This window comes from Loxodonta africana, chromosome 4 (genome assembly GCF_030014295.1).
Source record: "Loxodonta africana isolate mLoxAfr1 chromosome 4, mLoxAfr1.hap2, whole genome shotgun sequence".
Lineage (NCBI taxonomy): Eukaryota > Metazoa > Chordata > Mammalia > Proboscidea > Elephantidae > Loxodonta > Loxodonta africana.
In genome coordinates this window covers 15,147,908-15,172,451 of record NC_087345.1, presented here as the reverse complement: position 1 = coordinate 15,172,451, position 24,544 = coordinate 15,147,908, and the positions used below count along the sequence as shown (strand labels likewise).

At 48.2% G+C, this 24,544-nt stretch overlaps 2 protein-coding genes across 7 annotated transcripts in view; both read right to left on the bottom strand.

Moving 5' to 3' along the window:
* BAIAP2L2 (BAR/IMD domain containing adaptor protein 2 like 2) overlaps positions 1-3,120 on the bottom strand; it is a 32,734-nt gene extending 29,614 nt beyond the window's left edge. The window contains exons 1-3 of the mRNA XM_064283549.1: positions 3,070-3,120; positions 1,527-1,602; positions 424-510 (exon numbers count right to left, since the gene is read on the bottom strand). Coding sequence (XP_064139619.1) covers positions 424-510; positions 1,527-1,602; positions 3,070-3,120 — 214 coding nt within the window. The remainder of the gene's footprint in view (positions 1-423; positions 511-1,526; positions 1,603-3,069) is intronic.
* Positions 3,121-4,021: 901 nt separating this feature from the next.
* The window catches only part of PLA2G6 (phospholipase A2 group VI), an 82,653-nt gene continuing 62,130 nt past the window's right edge, over positions 4,022-24,544 (bottom strand). For 2 of the 6 annotated variants that reach the window (XM_064283546.1, XM_064283547.1), the window contains 6 exons: positions 24,091-24,241; positions 8,603-8,739; positions 7,994-8,148; positions 5,745-5,912; positions 5,152-5,225; positions 4,024-4,963 (listed from right to left, as the gene is read on the bottom strand). In XM_064283546.1, coding sequence (XP_064139616.1) covers positions 4,819-4,963; positions 5,152-5,225; positions 5,745-5,912; positions 7,994-8,148; positions 8,603-8,739; positions 24,091-24,241 — 830 coding nt within the window. In that variant the 3' untranslated portion in view covers positions 4,024-4,818. Of the gene's footprint in view, positions 4,964-5,151; positions 5,226-5,744; positions 5,913-7,993; positions 8,149-8,263; positions 8,463-8,602; positions 8,740-24,090; positions 24,242-24,544 lie in introns of those variants that run through there. The other 4 variants (XM_064283545.1, XM_023559990.2, XM_064283548.1 and 1 more) reach the window with 4 other exon arrangements.

Here is a 24,544-nt window from a genome sequence, read left to right as displayed (position 1 = left end):
TAGAGGGGGCGGCTTCAGGGTGGGGGAGCCTGCTCTGCCTGCCTTTTTCCCACCAGAGCCTGCCCTAAGGGGCTGCCTGAGGCTGATTTTAGGGGTCTCCACAGGGCTCTGGGGCTGCATGTCCCAGCCCTGGAAGCTGCAGGGAGTGGGGGGAGGGGCCCAGACTGCAGAAATGAGAGTGGGCTGGGAGGCTCTAGTGCAAAGCTTGAGTTTGGGGGCACTTTCTGGAAGGGCAGATCCGTTAAAGGCTCTCCCCTCCCCCCTTGAACACTAGGACAGCAGGCAAAGGCAGGTGTGGGGCTTGAGGGGAGGCATCGATGGGACAAATGGAGGGACCCAGTGCCTGGACAGCAGGAAGTGGCCTGGAGGTGGAGAAGGAGCTCAGAGGAATGTCCCCCAAGGAGGTGGGGCTGCAGCACTCACCCAGGATCTGGGAGGTGGAGCTCTGCAGGGCCTGCTCCCCAATCTTCTGGATGGCACTGAAGTACACCTCGGCTGCCTCAGACAGGGCTGTGGCGAGAAGGGGGATACAGTCCCCACCACTCCTCTGCTCCACCCCCACCCTTGTCAGGAGAGAGGGGTGTGGAGGGGTGCACCGTGGGATCCGGCCTTGTGCATGTGAGGGGGACATGGAGTTGGGTGTGTGCGGAGACAGGGCACTGGGGAGGAGGAGCGGAATGGGGCGCCCTGTGGGGCAGCACCAGTGTAGGCCTGTGGCAGGCGCAGGTGTCCCTGTGTGTGGCCATCAGGAGGGTGTGGCAGGTGTGCTGTGAGGCTCAAGGTGCAGGGCATGGGGTGGGGTGAAGGCTGGGAGCGGGGAGCAGGTATGGAGGAGAGCCAGCTTGGACTCCCAAGTCCTAAAAGGCAAGGAGGGAAGCGTGGTGCTCAGCTTTGGGTGTTTGGGCCTCCACGGTGCCATCATCCCACAGAGGACCGCCTACTCTCTTGATTAGCGCTGGCGGGGGGCGGGTGTTGAGAAACATGAGGGCCACGGTGGGGTGGATGACAGGTCGCTGTTTGCATGGGACTGAGTGAGCAGTGAGGCTGGCTTAGGGGTGTGTGGAAAAACAGCTGTGGATATAAGGCTGGGATCCAGAGGTGGAACTGGTCTGGTGGCAGGGTCACCAGGTGGCATCTAGGTGACATATAGAAACGTGTGTGGCTGTTGGGGGGTGTTGGGTTGTGTGGGACCTGCCAGGTCTGGTCCTATATCTCAGGGAGTATTTGGGGGCACCTGAGTAAGCAGGGGTAGGTAAGGGGTGTGGGGGTGTGGACTGGGTGGGGTGGTATAAGATGTGTGGGCACAGGAAGGTAAGGGGGTAGGATGTGCAGGGGTCCTGGCTGTGAAGTGAGGATGGTGGGTAGGAGAATGTAGGGGTGAAGAGGGACAGCCTGTCTTGTGGATAGCTATCTAGTGTGGGGTGCCGAGAATATGGGTTGGGTGTGGGTGGGTGCTGCATGAACGGACCTGGAGTGGGTGGGGGTAGTAGAGGCCAGGGCTGGGCACCCTGTGGCTGGGCACTCACCGTGGAAAGCCCGGAGGTAGTTATTCCCCAGGTACACCAGGTTCTCCAGGGCAGGGTTAAACTGCTCCGTGATGCTCTGGACCCAGAGGGCAAGGGTGTGGGGGTGAGATTGGGGAGAAGAACCATGAGCTGAGGCAAATTGTCAGGCCTCAGAGCAGGCACCCCAGGCCCAGTGAGAAACCTCCAGACTCTGGGGGGTCATCCAAAAACCTGGGGTCACCCACAGCCCCTGCTCTCAGCTAGCAGGGGTCTTAGAGGCCATATTTTGGCGGCCCTGTTCTAAGCTCCTTGGAAACACTGTGGGGCAGTTCTACTCTGTCCTGTATGTTCGCTATGAGTTGGAATTGACTCGAAGGCAGTGGGTAGTTGGGTTCTAAGCCAGGAGCCCTGGTGGCACAGTAGTTAAGAGCTCAGCTGCTAACCAAAAGATTGAGGGTTCAAATCCACCAGCCGCTCTTTGGAAACCCTACAGGGCAGTTCTACTCTGTCCTGTAGGGTTGATATGAGTCGGAATTAACTCGATGGCAACGGGCTTTGGGTCTAAGCCAGGGTCCCCCTTCAGCTGGCTTCTGCTCACCCACTTGTCCTGGCAGACCTCAGTCCCTGAAACAGTGCCCCTCAGAGGGGCTCCCTTCACCCCCTGGGCTAAACCTGCCTGTCTACTGAGGTCCCGAGTCCAGGCCTCTTGGGCTGGACCCGTGGGCTGCTGACAGCCATGCAGGGACAGGGGCAGACCTTGCCCTCCTCAATGCAAAGCACCCTGGGAGAGAGGTAGTGGCTGGATCCCCTCAGCCACCCTAGACCATGGCCAGCTGGAGCGCACCTGGAGTAGTGAAGATAGCCCTGGACTTGGACTTAGACTTGCTCTTGGTTCAAATCCCAGCAGCTCCTCTTCCTTCCTTTGTGACCTTGAACAAGCTGATTAACCTCTCTGGGTTTATCAAACCTCATCTCTGTCTGTGTCCTCATCTACCAAATGGGGTGACTACTTTCTACCCCACAGGTAGGGTGCTGTGAGGCCTATAGGTGAAAGGGGCCTGCATACAGGAGGTGCTCAATAAATGTCTGTGGAGTCTGCATACCTCTGGGAGGAGCAGGGAGTCTGAAAGAGGGGATCAGAAACAAGAGAGAGACCCCCACCCCCCCACCTCCAGGCCAGGCACCAGCTCCTTTCGCTTGGGCTGTCAGGGTCTGGGATCTGGACTTCCACCCTTTAGGCTCAGCTACTCAGGCCCTGCTCCCAGCTCCAGCCACCCTGGGCCCCGTCCTGCCTTCTCCAGTGCTTGGAAGGTGGTGGGGCGGCTCCTGCTGAGTGCCATCTTGGCTGGACCCTCACTCTGGGTGACTGTGGACAAATCCTGCTCTGGAGCCCCAGCTTGGGACTAGCATGGCTGACTGCTCCAAATGATCCCATCCCATGGCCACAGCTTGGGCCAGCCTGGCTTCGGGGCCGTTCTTCTCTGAACATGCTACCAGCCCATGCTCACCATCCTGCAGAGCAGCCTGACCTCTGTGCCTGGGCCCGGGCTGTACACATGCTCACCTTGTAGATGGCGATGGTGGACCTGTAGAACTGGTCCATCTCAGGGGCCATGGAGCGGGCACACAGGCACTGGCAGGTCCGGAGTGCTGGGGTGGTGCCTGCTGGTGCCCACTGCTCGGCGGGCAGCAAGAGAGGCTGCAGAGTGGGCCCCGTGGCTCGAGGGCCGTGAGGAGGAGGTGGCAGCTTAATTATTCACCAGCCAGGGATGTCAGAATGCGATCTGGGGCGTAACCAGACCCGGCGGGAAAGGCAGCCTGTGACGTGGGTGGTTCGTGTGATCTGCCCTTTCAATTATTTACCCCCTGAGCTGCAGGGGTGGGGGGCACGTGGGCAGGGCTGCTCCTCTGAGTCTTCCTCAAGGGTGAGGCTTCCCTGCCAGCCGGGGACCCCTGGGCTCGGGGCGGGGAGGACCCTGCCCTCCTGCCTGCCTGCCAAGATGGGGCCTGTCCGGGGCATTGCCCACCCTGTTGGGCCAGAGCTGCTCAATAGCCCCTCTCTGGAACCCTCCCTGACAGACACAGGGGGCCCAGCCCCTGGAGGCCAAACAGACCAATCAGTGGGCACAATTCTCAGGCCTCTTCCCTCCATTGGTCGCCATCAGGCCTGGCCTTGAGGGCCGAGGCGGCGCCCTCTGTGGGTCCTCTGCCCAAGTCTGCTGGAGAAGAGGCAGCACAGGCCCCAAGGTGCACAGACCTGCCGTGCCCTCTCTGGGTCTCAATCCCCACCGCTGTCAAGTGGGGCACTCCCTCACTCCCTGGCCTTGTACACCACAGTGAGGATTAGCGTGGCCACACCCTACATGGGCCTGCCTAGGGGAAGGGCATCAGAGTGTTAGCCCCTTATTTCCTGCTCTGTGAAGGAGGGGAGAGAAGGTGACCCCATCCCAGGAAGCCTGGAAGTGTAGGCTCTGAGTGGGTGCAGGAAGAAGACAGGTCAAGACTGAAGGTCAAAGCTGCATGGGGGGTGGGGGGCTGCACCACACCACAATGAACACAACATGAGCCAACTTGAACCCACAGTTTATTTCAGTTTTGGGGAGGCCCCTGAGCCCTTCCTCATTGCAGCCCCAGGCACACCCTTAAAACGCTTCCTTGTTGGGAGGAAGAAATGAATCCCCAGGAGTGACCTTTGAGAGCCGGGAGAGCTAAGGCGGGGTAGGTCTGAGGGGTGTGGGCAGTGGGTGTGTTGAGGGGCAAAGTCAAACGGGTCCTCTCGCTCCTGGAGCCTGAGGTTTCCCTGGCTAAAGTGGTGGGGGACATCCCCTTTCTCTAGCCCTTGCCCCCCAGGGAAAGAAAGGGTATGGGGGAGAGGGCGGAAGGGGAAAGTCTCACCCACCAAGGAACCTGGAGGGGGCGCTGAGATGCTGGGGTGGCCTTCCAGGGCCCTGTGGGAGGCCAGAGCTGGGTCCGGGGTGAGGCACATGGGCACCCTTAGTGTTTCAGCTGACAGGTTGAGGGATCCTGTCAGTTAGTTGTCAGAGGCCCCTTTATGTCAGGGAGAGGGGCCCGGTGAAGCTCTAGGCTTTTAAAGCCTGGAATAAAAAAATGCCAGGTGAGAACAGAAGGGGGAGAAAAGCCTTCAGGACTGGCCTCAGGCTAGAAGCTCGGTGCCTCATGGACCCCGGCCTGTCCAAGGCACAACTGAGGTGCCAGCACTGTCCAGTGCTCCAAGGTCTGGGCCTCGCCGGGCCTCCCCAGCAGGGGCTGGTTGGGTGGGGTGGGGTGGGGGGCGGTGCTGGGTCTGGACGCCTCAGGGCTCAAGCAGCAGCTGGATAAGCTTCTGGAACTGGTCCCGGTGCTCATAGATGTAGACCTCGGTCTCCCAGAGGGCGTTGACCAGCACCAGATCGCTGACCTCGTCCAGCATGATGTCCGTCCCCAGCTGAGGGTTCAATCTGTCCAGGCCAAGGAAGAGGGGTCACCCCAGGATGCTCAGCCTGGCTGGGGGCAAGAGCTGGGCCTGGGTGAGCAAGGGAAGCAGAACAGCCCCTCGGGGAAAGGGCAAGTCCACGCCGACGGCTGGGAAGGTGGACGCATCGGGCCTGGCCAGGGTGTGGGGCTGGGCTGGGTGTGCGAGCCTCACCTGAAGTACTGGATGCTGACCATCTCGCACCACGCCCGCGCCCGGTCCACTGCCCGCCCGTCCGGATCCGTGCACTGGTGTGAAGAAGCCCAGTGAGCACCTCCACTCACCTTGCACCTAGCCCTCCCCAGGGGCCCCACCCAGGACAGTGGGGGAGCCCTGCCCTGAAATCAGGACCCCTGGTTCTAGTCGCGCCTAGCTACCCATCAGCAGGGGACACTGGGCAGGTCCCCCTCTCGGGGCTGCTGTCCCCACTGTCCACCATCTGTGGGTTCCACATTTGGTTCAGCTGAGCCCGTTCAGGGTCTCGAGGGGTGGGGGCAGCAGATGAGTGGCCGGGCCGCCTTGTCCCCTTCCCCTGCAGCTTTGTCCACTTTAGATTCTGAGCTGCAGTTGAAGAAAGGGCTCCGCAGCTAAGGAGCATTTGAGAAGCACAGCTCTGGGCAAGGCTCCTGTCCCACAAGGAAACTACTAATCAGGCCTGTCTCCCCGCAGCTGGATAAACAGGCTCACAGTGCCCTGCTGCCTCCCACAGGAAGAAGGCGAAGGCATCAGACCAGGCTGGAGACCCCTGGGGAAGGGGCCCTACTCACACAGTCCACCACCATCTTGCCCAGTTCCTTGGCCCCAAAAACAGTCTTGGCCAGTTCCCAGGGGTTGCTGGGACGGAAGACATCCACGCAGGTCACGGGTACCTGTGGGGACCTCCCTGTCCCCAGGGAGACGACGATGGAGAGTTTCTTCACCTTGTGGCCCTGACCCTGTTGTGAACAGGACGAGGGTGGTCAGCAGAGAGCTTTCCACCTTGGGGAGAGTCAGAGAGAGGCCGGGGGCTTCGGTGGGAGCATGACGAGACAGCAATAGTCCTCATGGGCAAGAGCACAGCCTGGGGCTCACTCCGGCCAGCCCCTTGTGGCCGGGACACTGCCCCTGGCCTCTGAGCTGCAGCTTCCTCCCAGTTCAAGGGCCGGTGTGGGCAACAAAAGCCCTGTGCACATGAGCTGGGGGCCCTGGCCAGTGCAGACAGTTAATATGCTCGGTTGCTAACGGAAAGGTTGGAGGTTGGAGTCCACCCAGAGGAACCTCAGAAGAAAGACCTGGCGATCTGCTTCTGAAAAATCAGCCACTGAAGACTGCATGGGGGCACAGTTTTACTCTGACACACTGGGCTGCAACTGTAGAAACACACTAGCACTGGGCATTCTCTTTTAAGGATTGGCCGCTGCCTGATGTAAGGTCAAGGTCATGGCCAGGGAAGGTTTCTGGTACTCACCAGGTGTTTACATCACGAAATCACTTATTGCTCCCACCAGTCTGTGGAAGGGCCGCTGATTAGCTCATTTCACAAATGAGGACTCTAATCCAGTTGGAGGGGGGAGGGGGTTAAAAGGCTTGTCCAGGCCACACTGTCGGGCGGTGGGGAGCTCTCTTTCACTCCAGAACAAGGCCTGCTGCCAATCTGCAGGGTGATCTCAAACGAATTACTCCCACTCTGAGTCCAGGGCTCCTCACCCATAAAAGGAGCGGTGTGGGCTGGATGACCGCTGAGGACCCTTCTCATTTGAATCTCTTTCAAGAAGCCCGCCCTGCCCTGTCTGGCCCCTAGAGGGCACTCCCCCCTCTGACCGCCCAGAATCCCTGCTGCCATCACCAGGGGCTGTATCAGGGCTTCTTAGTAGCCACACAGTTACCAAGACTAGAGCACATTGAGTCCTCACAGCGCTCCTGGGGGTGTTGTTTTTGTTGGGTGCCACTGAGTCGTAGGACCCCATTGTTACAGAGTAGAACTGCCCCATAGGGTTTTCTAGGCGGTAATCTTTCTGGAAGCAGATTGCCAGGTCTTTCTCCCACGGAGCTGCTGGGTGGTTTCGAACCAACTTTCAGTTCGCAGCTGAGCACTGAACCATTGTACCACCAGGGCTCCTTGGTAGGTACAGTAAAACCTGTGGAAGCTGGGACCCGTGTAAGGAGGAAACTTGTCAGAGAAGGAAAACTCAAATATCTTCTACTAAAAGAGAGTAATAGGCAAGTGGTAAGACTGCACCCTGTCAAAGGCAGAAAACTTGTGAGACCTGGAAAAACAAGGCAGTCCCACTGAGTTCCGGCTCTCAAAGATTTTGCTGTACTATTACCAGGTGAAGTGAAGTACGGGTAGAGCCAGCACCCAAATGCAGAGCCTGTCTGGCTCCAGGCCCCTGCTGGCCCTGCTGCTCTACACCGCCTCTCTCAGCATGTGTGGGTCTGGCTGCTCCAGCTCCTCAGGGTGACAGCTGCTTCTCTTCCTTCGGATCACTGGATCTGCACTGCCCCGTCCCCAAAGGCTTCAGGATGCAGTCCCCTCCTCCATGGAGCCTTTCCCAAGCCCCCAGGCCTCTAAGCAAAGGTGACCCTCCTCCTGGGCCCCTCCACCGATCTCCATCATAGCATCTGAGAGCCTTTAAAGGCACACGTCCCTGTTTACAGACTGTCTCTCCACTAGATTTAAGTGCTTCAAGGGCAAGCATGTGTCCCCAGGCTGGGCACAGTGGCTAGGACTGGCATGTACATGATATGCGTGCTATCTCCTGCCCGCCTCCCAACAGTGGATGCTGTTAACTGATCATAACCGTCTTCGCCACTTGGTTCAGATCAGGCCCCAGAATTCTTCTTAGCACAGTGTAGATGCCACCCATCAAACAGGTTCATGTGTGAGATAAAATTGCTGCGGAGTGCACTGGCAGATGGACGCGTGGATACAAGCCATCTGCTCTCCTGGGAGTCGCCCCTCACGGAGCTTTGCTGAAGCAGGGGAGGATGCAGTGTGCAGTCATGTCCCTCCCCTCCGACCTGCGGTGGCTCTCACCTTGCGAATCATGTCCTGGTTGTACTCGTGTATCTCAGTCATGGCGTCCAGCGTGGGGTTGTTGGCCAGCAGCCCACCATCCAGGAAGCGCCCATTGGGCCGGAAGTAGGTGGGGGCTGCCCCACTGCTGCGGGCTGCCCTCCACACCAGCTGTTCTGTGGAGTGGGAGAGGGTGGCCCAGTGGCACAAGGGGCTGGTATAAGCCCCGCCCACCTCAGATGTCAGGGTGTGTGTGTGTGTGCACGTGCATGTGCACGTGTGTGTGAACACCTGGGCTGTGGGAAAAGTGGAGGCTGGGAGCTCCTCAGGAGCAGGACCCACAAGGCCGTGCTTGCTGTCTGGTCCTGCGTCCTGGTGGAAGGCAGAGTGCAGCTGGAGACCTCCAGGGCCCTCCTCCAGGCAGGGGCCTCCACTAGCCTGCCCTAGGCCTGGTGTCTCCCCAGCTCTGCCTGTCCTCCGCAGGTAAAGGCTGGGGAGAGAGACCAGGTGCAGTGGGTGGATGGTAGTGGGATGAGGGTGCCCAATGGCAAGCCTAGGACTCCCACCCACCACCCCTCAGCCTCTCTTGGGCAATTGCCTTCTCACAGATGCAGCAAACATGGTTTTAACCTGAGGGCTGGGTTGGAGGCCTTAGGTTAGCATTCTGGCTGAACCGAGGTTCCCGTATGGTATCCGGGGCATCGTAATTCCGGAAGAGGTGGAGTTCAGCAGGCTGCCTGTCAGACAGTGTCCCTGTCAGCATCACCCTGGAGAGAAACCAGGAAGGAGCAGGGCAGCTGAAGTCGCCTGTCCTCCCCACTCACTTTTCTCCTCACCCAGCATTCACCCCTGGACCCTGGGCAGCCGAGTCAGCACTCCACAGTCCCCCAGGCCTCCTCTCGGTTTTGAAATGGTGGGCTTCTTCCCCTCTGATCAGAATCCCACCCATCTTCCCCCAAACAGATTCTTCCCTACAATGCTGGGGACCACCTCAGGAGGGCCATTTGGCAAGGTTGGTCCAAACTACCAACAGGCTTGTCCTTCCACCTAGCAGCCCCACTTCTGGGGATTCATCCTGTGACACGCTCACACGCTGGGGAGACTGGCCCATGCAAAGCTATTAGCAGCAGTGTGTAAAAGCAAAGGACGGGAACCAACTGAAACGGCCAGCAAAGGACAGTTAGCTACACACCAGCTCACCTGCCCGATGGGGCTCTATGTTGCTGTAAAAGGACCGGAGAAGCCATGCTTTACGGCCAAGTTGAAAAAGCAAAGTTCAGGACAGTGTGCTTGGTATGCTGCCATTCGTCACAAAACAAACATATGTTGCCACGATTTATGGCTAAGTGGTAAAAGCAAGGTGCAGGACAGTGTGTATGGTATGCCGCCATTTGTCGTAAAACAAACATATGTACATATTTGCTCAGTCAGAGGGTAGCTCTGAAGGGATCCATAAGCAGCGCCTGGCAACAGTGAGCTGACTTTGGGGAACTGTGTGGTGGCTGCTGGCAGAGACAGGGTGGGAGAAAGACTTTTCACTGTGTCACCTTCGGTATCTTTGAAATTCTCTACCATATGACCTTTAGTCTATGACCTTTAAAGAAGGCTCCTACTTATCTTGAGAGAAACAGACACCCTGAAACACTGCTGGGAGTGGAAACTGGCATAGCCCCCTTGGAAACTAACATGCATTAAGACCTTTTGATCCAGGAATTCCATTTTGGAAGGTCTATACTAAAGGAATAATCTTCACTACACTGAAAGCTTTTTGCATAAGGCTATTCAACGCAGCATAATTTGTTATGGTGAAAAATGGGAACAATCTGAATGGCAGCAGTGGAAAACCAAATAAACCAAACCAGTTGCCTTCAAGTCCTTCTGATTCATGGCAATGCTATGTGTGCAGAGTAGAACTGTGTGCCATAGGGGTTTGGGGGCTGATTTTTAGGAAACAGATCACCAGGCCTTTTTTCCAAGGAGTCTCTGGACTCAAACCTCCAGCCTTTCAGTTAGCAGCTGAGTGCTCAACCATCTGCACCACCCAGGGGCTCCAGTAACAAGAGAAGAGGTACGTAAACAATGGAATGTTTTGCAGTCATTCAAAGTTAAGCTTACAAGTTCAAAGTAACACTGAAATATATTTGTTATACTGTAAAGAAAAATATAAAGGGTGAAAAATTAAGTGTATACATGTATAAATACATATTTATACATAAAAAGGGAGCAAAAAACTCTGCATAGGAAAAAAGAAAGACTGGTTTTCCATTCCTCAGAATACTGTGGGCAGGTTATTTGAACAACCCTCCCACTGAACAAAAGTTAAATCCTGGAAAAAATATATTTTTAAATTTTCTTAAAAGCACAGAAGACCTGACAAGATAGAAAGGAAATACCAAGCCAAACTCTAAGGATAAGTAAGAACTCAGAGAGGTAAATGGAGCAGAGACCCAGATTTGATCTCAAGGTAGGTTCCAAATTCAGCAAACTTGAACTTCAGGACTGATGGCCCCAACGAAGAGTAATACACACACACACACAAACACAAACACACAAGCATGCATAGGGAATGGTGTGCTGGAGCTGTCTCTTACTGCCTTGCTAAATTTTGCAAACTGGTTTTAAACTGTCGGTAGCTTGCGATCTGCCATGGTAGGGGTGTTTATGCCCTGGGAATTGGCAAATGCTACAAATCAGGGTTTCCCCCACCCTGGAGATCCAGTTTATCAGCACACCAGTGGATAAATCTAAATGAACATCAATTTTAAAATACAATGTCTCAAGAGGCTTAAAAAAACTAGATAGCTTTACAATACAGAAAAACAATTACTAATAAGACGGGAGGAGGTATCTGGAATTAAAGCATTTTAAAAATTCTTGATTATCTGAGGGGAGGGTAATGATATTAATTACACTTAGACTTTTATAAGATAATATACACTTTTTTTTTCTGTACACTTAAAAAAAAAAAACATGAGTACATAAATTTCAAACTATTGGGGGAAAATAAAAATGACAAAAAATTCAATCAACCCAAAAGAAGACAAGACAGAGAAACAGAACCAAATAGGACGGCATATGTAATCCCAAATATATCAGTAATTACTTAAATGTAAATGGACCAGCCATATAACCTATTAGGTTAACCGCAAGGTTCTTACAGTCAAACCAATCAGCTAAATCAAACTGAGCTAATTAGTTAATTTAAATAAATATATTACTCCTACTTCTGTTGAATCGATTTTGACTCATATCAGCCCTGTAGGACGGAGTAGAACTGCCCCAAGGCTGTACATCTGTACAGAAGCAGACTGCCACATCTTTCTCCCAAGAAACATTTGGTGAGTTCAAAGTGCCAACCTTTTGCTTAGCAGTAGAATGCCTTAAACACTGCACCACCAGGGCGAAGCACTAAAAATCCATAAATGAACTCGACCACATTAACATATATAGAACATGCCATGCCACAGCAGCAAAGTACACATTCTTTCCCAATGCACAGGGAACGTTCTCCAGGATAGGCCACAAGCAAACCTCAGTAAAATCCAAAACATCGAAATAACACAAAGCATTCTCTCTGATCACAACGCCATAAAAGGAGAAATCAGTAACAGGAAGATCAAGGGAAAAAAATCAATTACATGGAAATTGAATAACATCTTGCTTGAAAACAACAGAACAAAAGAAATCAAAGAGGCAATAAAAAATTCCTAGAATCAAATGAGAATGAAACCATATCATGCCAAAACCTTTGGGACACAGCAAAGGCAGGGCTCAGAGGTCAATTTATAGCAATAAACACACACATCAAAAAAGAATAGGCCCAAATTAAAATGTTAGCTCTACAAGTCGAACAAATAGAAAGAGAACAGCAAACGAAAACCACAGCCACCAGAAGAAAGGAAATAATAAAGATTAGAGCAGAAATAAATGAAATTGAGAACATAAAAACAATGCAAAGAATCAATAAGACCAAAAGTTGGTTCTTTGAACATATTATACCGCCACAGTAGTCAAAACAGCCTGGTACTGGTACAACAACAGATACATAGACCAATGGAACAGAATTGAAAATCCAGACATAAATCCATCCACATATGAGCAGCTGATATTTGACAAAGGCCCAAGGTCAGTTAAATGGGGAAAAGACAGTCTCTTTAACAAATGGTGCTGGCAAAACTGGATATCCATCTGCGAAAAAATGAAACAAGACCCATACCTCACACCATGTACAAAAACTAACTCAAAATGGATCAAAGACCTAAATATAAAATCTAAAACAATAAAGATCATAGAAGAAAAAATAGGGACAAAGCTAGGAGCCCTAATACATGGCATAAACAGTATATAAACATTACCAACAATGCACAAATGCCAGAAGAGAAACCAGATAACTGGGAGCTCCTAAAAATCAAACACCTATGCTCATCCAAAGACTTCATCAAAAGAGTAAAAAGATTACCTACAGATTGGGAAAAAGTTTTTAGCTATGACATTTCTCATCAGCGTCTGATCTCTAAAATCTACACAATACTGCAAAAACTCAACAACGAAAAGACAAATAACCCGATTAAAAAATGGGCAAAGGATATGAACAGGCACTTCACCAAAGAAGACATTCAGGTAGCTAACAGATAAATGAGGAAATGCTCACGAGCATTAGTCGTTAGAGAAATGCAAATCGAAACTACGATGAAATTCCATCTCACTCAAAGGCTGGCATTAATCCAAAAAACGCAAAATAATAAATGTCTGAGAGATTGTGGAGAGACTGAGCCACTTGTCCACTGCTGGTGGGAACGTAAAATAGTACAGCCACCTTGGAAATCGATTTGGTGCTTTCTTAAAAAGCTAGAAATAGAACTACCATATGATCCAGCAATCCCACTCCTTGGAATATGTCCTAGAGAAACAAGAGCCTTCACATGAACAGATATATGCACACCCACGTTCATTGCAGAGCTGTTTACAATAGCAAAAAGATGGAAGCAACCAAGGTGCCCATCAATGGATGAATGGATAAATAAATTATGGTATATTCACACAATGGAATATTATGCATCGATTAAGAACAATGATGAATCTGTGAAACACTTCATAACATGGAGGAATCTGGAAGGCATTATGCTGAGTGAAATTAGTCAGTTCCAAAAGGACAAATATTGTATGAGACCACTATTATAAGAACTCAAGAAATAGTTTAAACACAGAAGAAAATATTCTTTGATGGTTATGAGAGTAGGGAGGGAGTGGGGTATTCACTAATTGGATAGCAGACAAGAACAATTTTAGGTGAAGGGAAAGACAACACACAATACAGGAGAGGTCAGCATAACTGGACTACACCAAAAGTAAAGAAGTTTCCTGAATAAAACGAACGCTTCGAAGGCCAGGACAGCAGGGTGGGGGTGGGGTGGTGTCTGGGGACCATGGTTTCAAGGGACATCTAGGTCAAGTGGCATAATAAAATCTATTAAGAAAACATTCTGCATCCCTCTTTGGTGAGTGGCGTCTGGGGTCTTAAACGCCAACAAGTGGCCGTCTAAGATGCATCAACTGGTCTCAACCCACCTGGAGCAAAGGAGAATGAAGAACACCAAAGACACAAGGTAATTATGAGCCCAAGAGACAGAAAGAGCCACATAAATCAGAGACTACATCAGCCTGAGACCAGAAGAAGTAGATAGTGCCCCGCTACAACCAATGACTGCCCTGAGAGGGAACACAACAGAAAATCCCTGATGGAGCAGGAAAGCAATGGGATGCAGACATCAAATTCTCGTAAAAAGACCAGACTTAATGGTCTGACTGAGACTAGAGGGACCCCAGAGGTCATGCATGGCCCCCAGACCTTCTGTTGGCTCAAGACTGGAACCATTTCCAAAGCCAACTCTTTAGATAGGGATTGGATTGGACTATGGGATAGAAAATGATACTGGTGAGGAGTGAGCTTCTTGGCTCAAGTGGACACATAAGACTATGTGGGCAGCTCCTATCTGGAGGGGAGATGAGAAGGCAGGGGGGCACAGAAGCTGGCTGAATGGACATGGGGAATACAGGGTGGAGAGAAGGAGTATGCTGTCTCATTAGGTAGAGAGCAACCAGGAGTACACAGCAAGGTGTATACAAATTTTTGTATGAGAGACTGACTTGATTCATAAACTTTCACTTAAGGCACAATTTAAAAAAAAGATATTCCACCAGTCTCACCCCATCTGGGGCAAGGGAGAATGAAGAAAGCCAAACACACAATTGAAAGATTAGTCCAAAGGACTAATGGACCATAACTATCACAGCCTCCACCAGATTGAGTCCAGCACAACTAGATGGTGCCAAGCTATCACTACTGACCACTCTGACAGGGATCACAATAGAGGCTCCCAGACAGAGCTGGATAAATATGCAGAACAAAATTCTAACTCACCAAAAAAAAAAAAAAAAAAGACCAGACTTACTGATATCACATAGACTGGCGAAACCCCAAGAGTATGGCCCCTGGATACCCTTATAGCTCAGTAATGAAGTCACTCCTGAGGTTCACCCTAGACAGGCCCATAAAACAAAATGAGACTAAATGGGCACACCAGCCTAGGGGCAAGGATGAAAAGTCAGGAGGGGACAGAAAAGCTAGTAATGGGGACCCAAGGTCAAGAAGGGAAGAGTGTTGACATACCATGGGGTTGGCAACCAATGTCACAAAACAATATGTGTATTAATTGTTTAATGAAAAACTAGTTTGCTCTATAAACTTCATCTAAAGTACAATAAAAAATAAATACATTAATATATTGAAAATCTTAGAAAATTATAATAATTTTAAAAAAAGATCATGGAAGAAAATATAAGGACAATGCTAAGGGCCCTAATACATGGCATGAATAGAATACAAGCCATAATTAACAATGTGCAAACTCCGGAAGATAAACTAGATAACTAAGAGGTCCTAAAAATTAAATACTCATACTCATCAAAAGACCACCAAGAGGGTAAAAAGAGAACCTACAGACTGGGAAAAAATTTTTTGCTAAGACATATCTGACAAGGATCTAATCTCTGAAATCTATAGAATACTTCAACACCTCAATAGCAAAAAGACAAATAAGTCAATTAAAAAAATGGGCAAAGGATATGAAAAGACACTTCATCAAAGAAGACATTCAGGCAGCTAAGAGACACATGAGGAAATGCTCATGATCATTAGCCATTAGAGAAATGCAAATCAAAACCACAATGAGATACCATCTCACCTCAACATTACTGGTACAAATAAAAAAAAATGTTGAAGAGATTTCAGGAAGATTGGAACTCTTATGCACTGCTGGTGGGAATGTAAAATGATACGACCACTATGGAAAATGATATGGCACCTCCTTAAAAAGCTAGAAATAGAAATACCATATGATCCAGCAATCCCACTCCTAGGAATATACCCTAGAGAAATAAGAGCTGTCACAGGAATAGACATACGCATACACATGTTCACTGCAACATTATTCACAATAACAAAAAGATGGAAATGACCTGAGTGTGCATCAACAGACAAATGGATAAATAAATTATGGTTGTTGTTGTTGTTGTTAGGTGCCATCGAGTCGATTCCGACTCATAGCAGCCCTATGCACAACAGAACGAAACACTGCCCGGTCCTGCGCCATCCTTACAATCATTGTTATGCTTGAGCTCATTGTTGCAGCCACTGTGTCAATCCACCTCGTTGAGGGTCTTCCTCTTTTCCGCTGACCCTGTACTCTGCCAAGCATGATGTCCTTCTCCAGGGACTGATCCTTCCTGACAACATGTCCGAAGTATGTAAGACACAGTCTCGCCATCCTTGCCTCTAAGGAGCATTCTGGCTGCACTTCTTCTAAGACAGATTTGTTCATTCTTTTGGCAGTCCATGGCATATTCAATATTCTTCGCCAACACCACAATTCAAAGGCGTCAACTCTTCTTCGGTCTTCCTTATTCATTGTCCAGCTTTCACATGCATATGATGTGATTGAAAATACCATGGCTTGGGTCAGGCGCACCTTAGTCTTCAGGGTGACATCTTTGCTCTTCAACACTTTGAAGAGGTCCTTTGCAGCAGATTTGCCCAATGCAATGCGTCTTTTGATTTCTTGACTGCTGCTTCCATGGGTGTTGATTGTGGATCCAAGTAAAATGAAATCCTTGACAACTTCAATCTTTTCTCCGTTGATCATGATGTTGCTCATTGGTCCAGTGGTGAGGATTTTTGTTTTCTTTCTGTTGAGGTATAATCCATACTGAAGGCTGTGGTCTTTGATCTTCATCTGTAAGTGCTTCAAGTCCTCTTCACTTTCAGCAAGCAAGGTTGTATCATCTGCATAACACAGGTTGTTAATGAGTCTTCCTCTCATCCTGATGCCCTGTTCTTCTTCATATAGTTCAGCTCCTCGTATTATCTTTTTTTTTTTTTTTTCTGTGTGTAAACCTTTTCATGAGGTTTTATAATAGTGGTCTCATACTGTATCCGTCCTTTTGCAATTGACTTATTTCGCTCAGCATAATGCTCTCCAGATTCATCCATGTTGTGAGATGTTTCATGGATTCATCATTGTTCTTTATCCTTATGTAGTATTCCATGTATCTGAACAAAATTCATATTCACACATACACACAAAAGACCAGACTTCTTGGCCTGACAAGAGACTGGAGGAACCTCTGAGACTATGGCCCTCAGCCACCCTGCTAACTCAGAACTGAAGCCATTCCTGAAGTCCACCTTTCAGCCAAAGATTAAACAGGCCTATAAAACAACACACGTGAAGAGCGTGCTTCTTAGTTCAATCAAGTATATGAGAGCAAATGGGCACACCTGCCTGAAAGCAAAGATAAGAATGCAGGAAGGGACAAGAAAACCGGAGAATGGATAAGGGGAACCTGGGGTGTAAAGGGAAAGGGGGAGAGAGTGCTGATTCATTGCAGGGACTGCAGCCAAAGTCACCAATTTGTGTATAAATTTTGAGTGAGAAACTGTCCTAGTCATCCAGTGCTGCTATAACAGAAATACCACAAGTGGATGGCTTTAACAAAGAGAAGTATATTCTCTCATAGTCCATTAGGCTAGAAGTCTGAATTCAGGGCACCGGCTCCAGGCGAATGCCCTCTCCGTCAGCCCTGGAGGAAGGTCCCCGTCCTCAGTATTCCCCTGGTCTGGGAGCATCCTAGCGCAGGAACCTCAGGTCCAAAAGATGCGCTCTGCTTCTGGCACCGCCCCCACTCCCCGTCCTGGCAGCATGAGGTCCCCATGTCTCCCTGCTCACCTCTCCCCTTCATATCTCAAAAGTGGCTGGCTTAAGACACTGCCCAATCTTGTAGATCTCATCCATACAACTGCTGCTAATCCACCCCATTACACAAGAGTGAGAGAATTTACAGCACGTAGGGAAATCACATCAGAAGATAAAATGGCAGACAATTATACAATTGTACAAGGAAATCATGACCCAGCCAAGTTCATAGATATTTTGGGGGGACACAATTCAACTCATGACAGAAACTAATTTGCATTGTAGACTTTCCCCTAAAACACAATAAAATAAAATAATCTACAAATGGACTAATGCCCCAGGTAAGAACAAAGAGGAACAGATCTGATAAAGAACAAATCCAAGTATATGCTATTTACAGAGTCAATCTAAAACATAAGGATTCAAAAAGGTTGAATTACAGGATGGACATAGACATACCATGCAAATACAACCAAAAGAAAGCTGGTGTAACTATTACTATCAGACAAAATAGACTTTAAGGCAAAAAGCATTCCTACAGGCAAAGAGGGCCACTTCATAATAATAAAAGGTTCCAGTCACCAGAAAAATACATAAAAATCTAAATATACATGCTCTTAACAGCACAGTCTCAACATACTTAAAATAAAAATGGTCAAAAGATAGGGTAAAAAAGGCAAATGCCTGGAGTAGGAGGTTTCAGCAAACCTCTCTCAGTAACTGACAGAAGCAGAGAGAAATTCTGTCGGAATACAGGAGCTCTGGACGATCTAAGCCGCATCCTAGCCACCTCACCCAACGGACACATACAGGACTTGATATCCGACACACGCAGCATCCATGCTTTTTTTTAATTATTCAAGGCACATTTGTAAAAACTGACTGTAGAGGACCACAAGCCAAGTCGCAACAAATTTTAAAGGCACTGAATCATAGAGGAGCCCTGGTGGCACAGTGGTTAAGCGTCCGGCTGCTAACACAAAGGTCGGCAGTTCCAGCCCACCAGCTGCTCCATGGGGAGAAGACCTGGTGATCTGTGCTCCCATAAAGATTACAGCCTAGGAAACCCTACAGGGCAGTTCTACTCTACCACATGGGGTAGCTGTGAGTCGAAAATCAAATTGACAGGAATGGATTTTTAAAAAATCATACAGAGCATGTCCTCTGACACAATGCAACTCATGACAAAAAGCTAACTGGAAAATCCCATAAGTTCAGGAATTGAGAAATGGATTTCTAATAACTTAAAAAAAAAACTTACAATGCAAATGAGAAAAAGTTTTGAACTGAATGACAATAAAAATGCTTATGGGATATTATTAAACCAGTACTTAGAGAAAATCAGAACAAAAGAAAGGCTAAAAATTAATGAGCAAAATATTTATTTCAAGAAGTTAAAAAAAAAAGTCAAATAAGCCCAAAGAAAGTATAAAAACAAAACCCAGTGCCCTCGAGTCGATTCTGACTCATAGCGACCCTATAGGACAGAGTAGAACTGCCCCATAGAGCTTCCAAGGGGGTGCCTGCTGGATTCGAACTGCCGACCCTTTGGTTAGTAGCCGTAGCACTTAACCACTACGCCACCAGGGTTTCCAAACAAAGTATAAGAAGGAATAAATATAAGAGCAGAAATTAATGAAACAGAAAACAAACATGCAATCGAGAGGATTCATATAGAAAGTCGGTTTTTTAAAAAGCTAGACCAAAAACCCAAACCCGTTGCTGTCGAGTCGATTCTGACTTATGGCTAATACAATAAAAAAACCTGTGACAAGACAGATAAAGAAGAAAAGAGAAGGTATATGTTATTAGGAATGAAACATCACAACACATAGTGTAGACATTAAAAGATAACAAAGGAATATTTTGAACAACTCCATGCCAATAAATTTGAAAATTTAGAGAAAAAGGAAGCATCCCGCAAGAGACATAACAAAACTAACTAAAAAATACATTTAGAAACCCTGAATAGTCTTATAATATTAAAGAACACGATTCCATCATCGATAATCTTCTCACAAAGCAAACTTCAGGCCTAGATGACTTCACCAGCAAGTTCTCTACTGAACAGCCAAGGAAAAAATAAAGTCACTATTATACTAACTCTTCCAGAAAACAGAAAACAAGGAAACGCTTCTTCATTTTATAAGGCTAACGTAACCTCCCCTACGCATCTGTCAGCTTGTCTTACTGTGGTGTCTTGCCTGTTGCTGTGAAGCTGGAAGTTACGTCACCAGTATTCAAATACCAGCAGGGTCACCTGTGGTGGACAGATTTCAGCTGAGCTTCCAGACTAAAACAGACTCGGAAGAAGGACCTGGCAGTCTACCTCCGAAAAATACTGGCCAGTGAAAAGTCTAGGAAGAGCAGGAGAACACTGTCTGATACAGCCCCAGAAGATGAGCCCCTCAGGTTGGAAGGCACTCAGAATACAACTGGGAAAGAGCTGCCTCCTCAAAGTAGAGTCGACCTTAAGGACGTGGATGGAGTCAAGCTTTCAGGACCTTCATGTGCTGATGTGGCACGACTCAAAATGAGAAGAAACAGCTGCAAACATCCCTTAATAACAGGAACGTGGAATGCATAAAGTATGAATCTAGGAAAACTGGAAGTCATCAAAAATGAAATGGAATGCATAAACATCGACATCCTGGGCATTAGTGAGCTGAAATGGACTGGTATTGGCCATTGTGAATCAGACAATCACATGGTCTACTATGCTTGGAATGACAACTTGAAGAAAAATGGCATCAGATTCATTGTCAAAAAGAACATTTCAAGATCTTCCCTGAAATACAATGCTGTCAGTGATAGAATAATATCCACAGGCCTGCAAGGATGACCCGTTAATATGACTATTGCTCAAATTTAGGCCCCAACTACTAAGGACAAAAATGAAGAAATTAAAGGTTTTTACCAACTTCTGTTGTCTGAAATTGATCAAACATGCAATCGGGATACATTCATAATCACTAGTGATTAGAATGTGAAAGTCGGAAACAAAGAGGGATCAGTAGTTGGAAAATATGGCCTTGGTGATAGAACAGCGCTGGAGATCGCATGATAGAATTTTGTAAGACCAGTGACTTCTTCATTGCAAATACCTTTTTCACCAACATATATGGTGACTACATATGTGGACCTCACCAGATGGAATACACAGGAATCAAATCGACTACATCTGTGGAAAGAGGCAATGGAAAAGCTCAGTATCATCAGTCAGAACAAGGCTAGGGGCTGACGGCAGAACAGACCATCAATTGCTCATATGCAAGATCGAGTTGAAACTGAAGAAAATTAAAACAAGTCTACAAGAGCCAAATATGACCTTGAGTATATCTCACCCGAATTTAGAGACCATCTCAAGAAAAGATTTGAGGCATTGAGCACTAATGACCAAAGACCAGGCAAGTTGTGGAATGACATCAAGGACATTATACACGAAGAAAGCAAGAGGTCATTAAAAAGATAGGAAAGAAAGAAAAGACCAAAATGGATGTCAGAAGAGACTCTGAAACTTGCTCTTGGACATTGAGCAGCTAGAGCAAAAGGAAGAAATGATGAAGTAAAAGCTGAACAGAAGATTTCAAAGGGCAGCTTGAAAACACAAAGTATTATAATGACATCCGCAAAGACCTACAGTTAGAAAATCAAAAGGGAAGAACATGCTCAGCATTTCTCAAGCTGAAAGAACTGAAGAGAAAACTCAAGCCTCGAGTTGCAAGACGGAAGGATTCTATGGACAAAATACTGAATGATGCAGGAAGCATCAAGAGAAGATGGAAGGAATAAACACAGTCACTGTACCAAAAAGAACTGGACTATGTTTAACCATTGTAGGAGGTAGCATACGATCAAGAACCAACGGTACTGAAGAAAGAAGCCCAAGCTGCACTGAAGACATTAGCAAAAAACAAGGCTCCAGGAATTGAAGGAAGACCAGTTGAGATGTTTCAACAAAAAAATGCAGCGCTGGAAGTGCTTGTTAATCTACGTCAAGAAATTTGGAAGGCAGCTACCTGGCCAACCGACTGGAAGAAATCCATATTTATGCCTATTCCAAAGAAAGGCGATCCAACAGAATTCGGAAATTATCAAATAATGTCATTAATATGAAATTTGGCTGAAGATCATTCAAAAGAGGTTGCAGCAGTATATCAACAGAGAAGTGCCAGAGATTCCAGTCCGTTTCAGAAGGGCATGAGGAACAAGGGATATCACTGCTAATGTCAGACAGATCCTGGCTGAAAGCAGAGAATACCACAAAGATGTTTACCTGTGTTTTTTCGACTATGCAAAGACATTCGACTGTGTGGATCATAACAAATTAGGGAAAATATTGTGAAGAATGGGAATTGCAGAACACTTAATTGTGCTTATGAGGAACCTGTACATAGACCAAGAGACAATCGTTTTGAAAGGAACAAGGGGACACAGTGTGGTTTAAAGTCAGGAAAGGTGTATGTCAGGGCTGTATCCTTTCACCATACTTAGTCAATCTGCATGCTGAGCAAGTAATTCAAGAAGCTGGACTATATGAAAAAGAACAGGGCATCACGATTGGAGGAAGACTGATTAACAACCTGAGATACGCAGATAACACAACCTTGCTTGCTGAAAGTGAAGAGGACTTGAAGCACTTACTGATGAAGATCAAAGACCACAGCCTTCAGTATGGATTGCACCTCAACAGAAAGAAAACAAAAATCCTCACAACTGGACCAACGAGCAACATCATGATAAACGGAGAAAAGATTGAAGTTGTCGAAGATTTCATTTTACTTGGATCCACAATTAACACCCATGGAAGCAGCAGTCAAGAAATCAAAAGACGCATTGCACTCGGCAAATCTGCTGCAAAAAAACCTCTTTAAAGTGTTAAAAAGCAAAGATGTCACTTTAAGGACTAAGGTGCACCTGAACCAAGTCATGGTATTTTCAATCGCCTCATGTGCATATGATATGAAAGCTGTACAATGACTGAGGAAGATGTAAGAATTGATGCCTTTGAATTATGATGTTGGCGAAGAATACTGAATATACCATGGACTGCCAGAAGAATGAACAAATCTGTCTTGGAAGGAGTACAGCCAGAATGTTCCTTAGAAGCAACAATGGTGAGGCTTCATCTCACATACTTTGGACACATTATCAGGAGGGACCAATCCCTGGAGACAGACATCAAGCCTGGTAAAGTAGAGGGTCAGAGAAAAAGAGGAAGACCCTGAACGAGATGGATTGACACAGTGGCTGCAACAATAGTCTCAAGCATAACAACGATTGTGAGGATGGCACAGGACCAGGCAGTGTTTCGTTCTGTCGTGCACGGGATTGCTTGACAGCACCTAACAAAAACAACATACCTACGGGTGTAATCGCGTTTGGAACAGGGCTTAGAACCAGTTTGTTCCGGTTCGAACCCCTGCTAGAATGTGCATTTCCAGCCCAGATATACAAATCCGAATCTACATTTTAACAAGATCCCTAGGTGATTTTTATGTATAAGAAATTTTGAGAACCACTGCTGTACTAGTGGTTCTCAGAATTGGTCCCTTACCAGAAAAATGCAAATTCTCTGCAGGGGTTCGAACCTGAAGGAACCTGTTGGAAGCCCTGGTTTAGAAATACGGTTTTCTTTGTCATGTTCATGAGGTCCTATCCGTGTAGGGTGTGTCCTAAACCTAATCATTTCTAAGTTATAAAAAGAGCGGATTAGACACAAACGCAGGCACAATCTGGGGAAGACATGCCACGTGAGGATGGCCAAGAACCAAGGAAAGCCCAGTGAACCACAAGGAAAGAATAAACACAGCCAAGCCCTGATTTGAGCTTCGAACCTCCGGAACTGTGAGAAAACAAACTGCTCTTCTTTAAAGCCACTCACTTGTGGTGTTTGTTACAGCAGCGTGAGCAAACTGAGACACAGGTCCACAGGTGAGTGCACTCGGCGGTACAGGCACTCAGCAGGTGGGTCCTCCTCTGTCCTACCCAGGAAACGCTCAAGACACTCCTGTGTCAGGTGCCTGTGTGACACGTCTTTCATCTAGCCCTAAATGGAGGCTGAAGATGGATTGCTTAGAGTCCTTGTTCAACCCTTTTAGGATTTGGGCCTCCCAAGCAGGTGCTTCTTGGGAATGCAACTTTCTCTTTTGGTCTCCAAACTAAACAGACAAACAAACAAACCAAACCCATTGCGGTCGAGTTGATCCTGACTCATAGCAGCCCTATAGGACAGAGCAGGACTGCCCCATAGGGGGTTTAGAGAGCGCCTGGTGGATTCGAACTGCTGACCTTTCGGTTAGCAGCCATAACTCTTAACCACTACACCACCAGGGTTTTCCAAAGCCTGCCTTAAAGTAGCTCAGGCCTGGAAGCCTTAAAGTAAAGGCAGAACTGAAGCCATCTGATTATAACCTAGTAGTTGGAACATGGATGCAAGTGCTATTTGAAACGTGAGACAGTGGTGGCCATGCCATTTGAAAGGCCAGGGTCTTCCTTGTGCTTCGGCAGCAAGGGCCGAGGCTCTGCTCACTTGGCCTCAGAGAAGGGTAGGCCAGACCTCTGGCCAGGCAGCCCCTGGACCCTGCCACAGATGGAACTACGTGTCCTCCCTGGCCAGGCTGGGCAGAGCCAGGACCAGAAGGCCATGTCCCTCAGCATGTGCCTGGGTGCCCATATGAGCATCACACCCCTGCCTTCCGCCTCCAGGTAGTGGGAGCCCTGCTCCCCTCCTGGGCTGAGGGTGTCCTCCAGGGGAAGTGCGCCACCTGCCCCAAGCTTTAATCAGACCTCCCCACCCCCTGGGAACAGCCCACCAGTACACAGCCGAGGGCCAAAACCAAGGGCAGCTGGCTGTGGAAGGCTTACTTGGGTTTCTTGATGTCTGTCATCTTGGTGTGCTCACCGAACTCCCGCTTCAGAAACTCCTCCAGAGGTCCCGACTCGTAGGGCCGTGAGCCCCGGAACACTTCGTCCTTCATGCGGAAGTACACGCCGCGCATGTAGGCCATGGACTTGTCTAGGACACAGAGGTTGGTGTGGGGAGGAGCACCCCAACAGAGGGCCTGTGCACGGCTGCAGGGCCAGCAGCAGACCCGGGTTACCCAGGCACCAAACAAGCGTCAGCTTCTGGGTCTTCCCTGGCAACTTCCGGTACAGGCAGAAATCCCCCTGGAGCACCCTCAAGGTCCACGCTTAATTCTTCTATTATTGTGGTAGAATGTATACCATACAATTTGCCATTTTTAACAGTTCAGTGGCATTGATTACATTTGTATGGTATGCAACCATCACCACTATTTCTAAAACAGAAACTCTCTAC